Genomic DNA, 7,500 nt, shown 5'->3' with positions numbered 1-7,500 from the left:
CACACACACACACACACACACACACGTTGTAACACTAGGACTCACACCGTTCCTCTTTCTGTCTCTGTCTCTCACATACACTCACATACACACACAGACACACAGCATTTACGCCTGCGCATAAACCCCGGGTGCAGACCCACCGCACGGTAACATGGAGTCGCTTGTGAGTCGGGTTTATGATCCACCGACTGCTATGCTAATGTTCTCATGATGAGCAGAACTGAAGACAACGTGGAAGCGACAAGGTATTAACCCCTATCTCGGGGCAGAAAAAATTATTGTGATATTAGTTCCATTTTATTGTGCCGTAGTAATTACAAATGAGACACTTGACCATGACAGTTTCACAAGCTCTCCATCCAAATTATGTTACAGTACTTGCACTTTGTAATAACATTTAAATTAAATTAAATTAAAATGAAATTGTTTACATTCTAGCCAGCCAATGCCATGGCAGAAAGACGTGTGGCTCAGAAATCAACATAAATCTGCACTTCACGTCATAATTCAAATCCTATTGTAACATAAGTATATCAGCACATCACTACTATTTACGCTTCTCCAACTGTTTTGAAACTGTTTGTTGCTTAAATGTCTCATCACCTTTGTTTGGACAAGGTCAGTGTGCATCAATCACTGACATGATAAGAACAAGAGAAAAAGCATCATTTCTCATCACTGTCCGTCTGTCACATGATCATACCGTCTGTCACATGATCATACCGTCTGTCACATGATCATACCTTGAGGACGATCTTGTTGTCAGAGGTGGGGGTCCTGCCTACCCAGAGGGCGAACTTGCAGGGGTCTCCCTCCACGTGCTCCGTCACCCCGAGTTCTGACGTCTGCAGGGGTATACAGTATATATATGTATATATATATATATATATATATATATATATATATATATATATATATATATATATATATGAAAGATGAAACAGAGAGTGCACAGTCAATGTACTTTTAATCTCAAGAGAAGCAATAACCTGCAAATAAATCTGTACCTAAACTACTGGTAAAGCTGTGTTCACACGGAGATATTTATTTTTCTCTCTGTCACTTGATTCAACCCTTTGGAATCGCTCTGTCGCTGTGTTTAAATCGCTCGTCAACAGGCACAATAATTGATGGACATCTGGGGGCTATAACGTTACGCAATGTCATGATATTTGTCCACTACGAGCCACCGTAGTTGTTTACAAGCTAAAGCCTATCAGCGTGCTCCTAACGCGAGCTCTATACCGGTAGTACAGACTTCATTTCATGTCAGCTGTCAGCCTGTCAATCAGCTGTCAATGCGGTTTGTTGCCACACAATAAACCAGCGGTTTGTTCCAAGCCAGTGTGATCCTTGACTCACTCTCACACGGCAGCCAATCAGCGTTGAACAGCGAGCGACTGATGCCAGCGTCATTTCGCTCGAGTTGGGATATTTCATCTCGGGGCGACGAGCGAATTTTCTCCCTATCTGCTCTGTCTCTGTCGCTCGGACGCCCAGCGATTTTTCTCCCGGGCGAATATACGCTCAATCGCTCGTTTGCATTGACTTTGTATGTAAACTCGATGCCAGCGAAAAACTTTAATAGGTCGGTGTGAACGCAGCTTAAGACAAATGGCGTGTGAAACCATTTTCTTCTCAATTGACTTAATGGGTATGGAAACAGCCTAAACCCTGGGGAAGAAACATTATAATGTTAGAGTGCGTAAAGTCGTACATGACTTACAAAGAGCTTGCTCTTGAAGAGGTACTTGCTGCGCCCGTTGGAGTCTTTCACGTCTTTGCTGAAGACCAGCGACATCTCGAAGAGGAAGAGGTGCCGGTCGCGGCCCTTCCGGATCAGAGTCTTGGGATCCCAAACCTGGAAGGAATCCTGCAGGAGCAGCTCTCCCTGAGAGTCAATGTTCCCATCAAACCCTGAGGCAGTGGAGAGAGACGAGAGAGAACATCAAACCCTGAGGCAGTGGAGAGAGACGAGAGAGGAGAGATCAAACCCTGAGGCAGTGGAGAGAGAGATGAGAGAGAACATCAAACCCTGAGGCAGTGGAGAGAGAAGAGAGAGGAGAGAACATCAAACCCTGAGGCAGTGGAGAGAGAGGAGAGAGGAGAGATCAAACCCTGAGGCAGTGGAGAGAGAGGAGAGAGAACATCAAACCCTGAGGCAGTGGAGAGAGAGGAGAGAGGAGAGATCAAACCCTGAGGCAGTGGAGAGAGACGAGAGAGGAGAGAGATCAAACCCTGAGGCAGTGGAGAGAGACGAGAGAGGAGAGATCAAACCCTGAGGCAGTGGAGAGAGACGAGAGAGGAGAGATCAAACCCTGAGGCAGTGGAGAGAGAGGAGAGAGAACATCAAACCCTGAGGCAGTGAAGAGAGAGGAGAGAGGAGAGATCAAACCCTGTGGCAGTGAAGAGAGACGAGAGAGGAGAGATCAAACCCTGAGGCAGTGGAGAGAGAAGAGAGAGGAGAGATCAAACCCTGAGGCAGTGGAGAGAGAGGAGAGAGGAGAGATCAAACCCTGAGGCAGTGGAGAGAGACGAGAGAGGAGAGATCAAACCCTGAGGCAGTGGAGAGAGACGAGAGAGGAGAGATCAAACCCTGAGGCAGTGGAGAGAGAGACGAGAGAGGAGAGATCAAACCCTGAGGCAGTGGAGAGAGACGAGAGAGGAGAGATCAAACCCTGAGGCAGTGGAGAGAGACGAGAGAGGAGAGATCAAACCCTGAGGCAGTGGAGAGAGAAGAGAGAGGAGAGATCAAACCCTGAGGCAGTGGAGAGAGAAGAGAGAGAACATCAAACCCTGAGGCAGTGGAGAGAGACGAGAGAGGAGAGATCAAACCCTGAGGCAGTGGAGAGAGAGGAGAGAGGAGAGATCAAACCCTGAGGCAGTGGAGAGAGAAGAGAGAGAACATCAAACCCTGAGGCAGTGAAGAGAGAGGAGAGATCAAACCCTGAGGCAGTGGAGAGAGACGAGAGAGGAGAGATCAAACCCTGAGGCAGTGGAGAGAGACGAGAGATCAAACCCTGAGGCAGTGGAGAGAGACGAGAGAGAACATCAAACCCTGAGGCAGTGGAGAGAGACGAGAGAGGAGAGATCAAACCCTGAGGCAGTGGAGAGAGACGAGAGAGGAGAGATCAAACCCTGAGGCAGTGGAGAGAGACGAGAGAGGAGAGATCAAACCCTGAGGCAGTGGAGAGAGACGAGAGAGGAGAGATCAAACCCTGAGGCAGTGGAGAGAGACGAGAGATCAAACCCTGAGGCAGTGGAGAGAGACGAGAGATCAAACCCTGAGGCAGTGGAGAGATGAGAGAGGAGAGATCAAACCCTGAGGCAGTGGAGAGAGAAGAGAGATCAAACCCTGAGGCAGTGGAGAGAGAAGAGAGAGGAGAGATCAAACCCTGAGGCAGTGGAGAGAGACGAGAGAGGAGAGATCAAACCCTGAGGCAGTGAAGAGAGACGAGAGAGGAGAGATCAAACCCTGAGGCAGTGGAGAGAGACGAGAGAGGAGAGATCAAACCCTGAGGCAGTGGAGAGAGACGAGAGAGGAGAGATCAAACCCTGAGGCAGTGGAGAGAGAAGAGAGAGGAGAGATCAAACCCTGAGGCAGTGGAGAGAGAAGAGAGAGGAGAGATCAAACCCTAGAGGCAGTGGAGAGAGACGAGAGAGGAGAGATCAAACCCTGAGGCAGTGGAGAGAGACGAGAGAGGAGAGATCAAACCCTGAGGCAGTGGAGAGAGAGACGAGAGAGGAGAGATCAAACCCTGAGGCAGTGGAGAGAGAAGAGAGATCAAACCCTGAGGCAGTGGAGAGAGAAGAGAGAGGAGAGATCAAACCCTGACGCAGTGGAGAGAGACGAGAGAGGAGAGATCAAACCCTGAGGCAGTGGAGAGAGACGAGAGAGGAGAGATCAAACCCTGAGGCAGTGGAGAGAGAAGAGAGAGGAGAGATCAAACCCTGAGGCAGTGGAGAGAGACGAGGAGAGATCAAACCCTGAGGCAGTGGAGAGAGAGACGAGAGAGGAGAGATCAAACCCTGAGGCAGTGGAGAGAGACGAGAGAGGAGAGATCAAACCCTGAGGCAGTGGAGAGAGACGAGAGAGGAGAGATCAAACCCTGAGGCAGTGGAGAGAGAAGAGAGAGGAGAGATCAAACCCTGAGGCAGTGGAGAGAGACGAGAGAGGAGAGATCAAACCCTGAGGCAGTGAAGAGAGACGAGAGAGGAGAGATCAAACCCTGAGGCAGTGGAGAGAGACGAGAGAGGAGAGATCAAACCCTGAGGCAGTGGAGAGAGACGAGAGAGGAGAGATCAAACCCTGAGGCAGTGGAGAGAGAAGAGAGAGGAGAGATCAAACCCTGAGGCAGTGGAGAGAGAAGAGAGAGGAGAGATCAAACCCTAGAGGCAGTGGAGAGAGACGAGAGAGGAGAGATCAAACCCTGAGGCAGTGGAGAGAGACGAGAGAGGAGAGATCAAACCCTGAGGCAGTGGAGAGAGAGACGAGAGAGGAGAGATCAAACCCTGAGGCAGTGGAGAGAGAAGAGAGATCAAACCCTGAGGCAGTGGAGAGAGAAGAGAGAGGAGAGATCAAACCCTGACGCAGTGGAGAGAGACGAGAGAGGAGAGATCAAACCCTGAGGCAGTGGAGAGAGACGAGAGAGGAGAGATCAAACCCTGAGGCAGTGGAGAGAGAAGAGAGAGGAGAGATCAAACCCTGAGGCAGTGGAGAGAGACGAGAGAGGAGAGATCAAACCCTGAGGCAGTGGAGAGAGAGACGAGAGAGGAGAGATCAAACCCTGAGGCAGTGGAGAGAGACGAGAGAGGAGAGATCAAACCCTGAGGCAGTGGAGAGAGACGAGAGAGGAGAGATCAAACCCTGAGGCAGTGGAGAGAGAAGAGAGAGGAGAGATCAAACCCTGAGGCAGTGGAGAGAGACGAGAGAGGAGAGATCAAACCCTGAGGCAGTGAAGAGAGACGAGAGAGGAGAGATCAAACCCTGAGGCAGTGGAGAGAGACGAGAGAGGAGAGATCAAACCCTGAGGCAGTGGAGAGAGACGAGAGAGGAGAGATCAAACCCTGAGGCAGTGGAGAGAGAAGAGAGAGGAGAGATCAAACCCTGAGGCAGTGGAGAGAGAAGAGAGAGGAGAGATCAAACCCTAGAGGCAGTGGAGAGAGACGAGAGAGGAGAGATCAAACCCTGAGGCAGTGGAGAGAGACGAGAGAGGAGAGATCAAACCCTGAGGCAGTGGAGAGAGAGACGAGAGAGGAGAGATCAAACCCTGAGGCAGTGGAGAGAGAAGAGAGATCAAACCCTGAGGCAGTGGAGAGAGAAGAGAGAGGAGAGATCAAACCCTGACGCAGTGGAGAGAGACGAGAGAGGAGAGATCAAACCCTGAGGCAGTGGAGAGAGACGAGAGAGGAGAGATCAAACCCTGAGGCAGTGGAGAGAGAAGAGAGAGGAGAGATCAAACCCTGAGGCAGTGGAGAGAGACGAGAGAGGAGAGATCAAACCCTGAGGCAGTGGAGAGAGAGACGAGAGAGGAGAGATCAAACCCTGAGGCAGTGGAGAGAGACGAGAGAGGAGAGATCAAACCCTGAGGCAGTGGAGAGAGACGAGAGAGGAGAGATCAAACCCTGAGGCAGTGGAGAGAGAAGAGAGAGGAGAGATCAAACCCTGAGGCAGTGGAGAGAGAAGAGAGAGGAGAGATCAAACCCTAGAGGCAGTGGAGAGAGACGAGAGAGGAGAGATCAAACCCTGAGGCAGTGTAGAGAGACGAGAGAGGAGAGATCAAACCCTGAGGCAGTGGAGAGAGAGACGAGAGAGGAGAGATCAAACCCTGAGGCAGTGGAGAGAGAAGAGAGATCAAACCCTGAGGCAGTGGAGAGAGAAGAGAGAGGAGAGATCAAACCCTGACGCAGTGGAGAGAGACGAGAGAGGAGAGATCAAACCCTGAGGCAGTGGAGAGAGACGAGAGAGGAGAGATCAAACCCTGAGGCAGTGGAGAGAGAAGAGAGAGGAGAGATCAAACCCTGAGGCAGTGGAGAGAGACGAGAGAGGAGAGATCAAACCCTGAGGCAGTGGAGAGAGAGGAGAGAGGAGAGATCAAACCCTGAGGCAGTGGAGAGAGAGGAGAGAGGAGAGATCAAACCCTGAGGCAGTGGAGAGAGAAGAGAGATCAAACCCTGAGGCAGTGGAGAGAGAGGAGAGATCAAACCCTGAGGCAGTGGAGAGAGACGAGAGAGGAGAGATCAAACCCTGAGGCAGTGGAGAGAGAGGAGAGATCAAACCCTGAGGCAGTGGAGAGAGAGGAGAGATCAAACCCTGAGGCAGTGGAGAGAGAGGAGAGATCAAACCCTGAGGCAGTGGAGAGAGAAGAGAGAGGAGAGATCAAACCCTGAGGCAGTGGAGAGAGACGAGAGAGGAGAGATCAAACCCTGAGGCAGTGGAGAGAGAGGAGAGAGGAGAGATCAAACCCTGAGGCAGTGGAGAGAGAAGAGAGATCAAACCCTGAGGCAGTGGAGAGAGAGGAGAGATCAAACCCTGAGGCAGTGGAGAGAGACGAGAGAGGAGAGATCAAACCCTGAGGCAGTGGAGAGAGAGGAGAGATCAAACCCTGAGGCAGTGGAGAGAGAGGAGAGATCAAACCCTGAGGCAGTGGAGAGAGAGGAGAGATCAAACCCTGAGGCAGTGGAGAGAGAAGAGAGAGGAGAGATCAAACCCTGAGGCAGTGGAGAGAGACGAGAGAGGAGAGATCAAACCCTGAGGCAGTGGAGAGAGAAGAGAGAGGAGAGATCAAACCCTGAGGCAGTGGAGAGAGACGAGAGAGGAGAGATCAAACCCTGAGGCAGTGGAGAGAGAGGAGAGATCAAACCCTGAGGCAGTGGAGAGAGAGGAGAGGAGAGGAAAGAAGAGTAATCAGTTTTTTGCATGTGAGTGAGTGAGCGTGCGTGTGTGAGTTAAATCAAATGAAATAGTAACAGCTGACTCATGTGTGAGTTAAATCAAATTAAATAGTAACAGCTGACTGACGGCAGAGTATTTCTCCTCGACAACTCATTTGTTTTCTTCCCGATTTCCCCCGTTTTCTCCCCCCTTAGCTCCACCCCCTCTAGTCTAGGACCTGGCTCAGATATGTATGCTTAGCTCCACCCCCTCTAGTCTAGGACCTGGCTCAGATATGTATGCTTAGCTCCACCCCCTCTAGTCTAGCACCTGGCTCAGATATGTATGCTTAGCTCCACCCCCTCTAGTCTAGGACCTGGCTCAGATATGTATGCTTAGCTCCACCCCCTCTAGTCTAGCACCTGGCTCAGATATGTATGCTTAGCTCCACCCCCTCTAGTCTAGGACCTGCCTCAGATATGTATGCTTAGCTCCACCCCCTCTAGTCTAGCACCTGGCTCAGATATGTATGCTTAGCTCCACCCCCTCTAGTCTAGCACCTGGCTCAGATATGTATGCTTAGCTCCACCCCCTCTAGTCTAGGACCTGCCTCAGATATGTAT

The 7,500-nt window shown here is 50.9% G+C and overlaps 1 protein-coding gene across 1 annotated transcript in view; it reads right to left on the bottom strand.

Moving 5' to 3' along the window:
* LOC310800189 (triple functional domain protein-like) overlaps nt 1-7,500 on the bottom strand; it is a gene marked incomplete at its 5' end in the record, with an annotated part of 227,964 nt that overhangs the window by 77,771 nt on the left and 142,693 nt on the right. The window contains 2 exon segments of the mRNA XM_083662774.1: nt 747-848; nt 1,730-1,920. Of these exon segments, the coding sequence (XP_083518900.1) occupies nt 747-848; nt 1,730-1,920 (293 nt within the window).

Source organism: Poromitra crassiceps, assembly GCF_964638095.1.
Source record: "Poromitra crassiceps genome assembly, chromosome: 29".
Taxonomy (NCBI): domain Eukaryota; kingdom Metazoa; phylum Chordata; class Actinopteri; order Beryciformes; family Melamphaidae; genus Poromitra; species Poromitra crassiceps.
The sequence above is the reverse complement of the archived record's forward strand: the minus strand, read 5'-3'. Positions and strand labels throughout refer to the sequence as shown.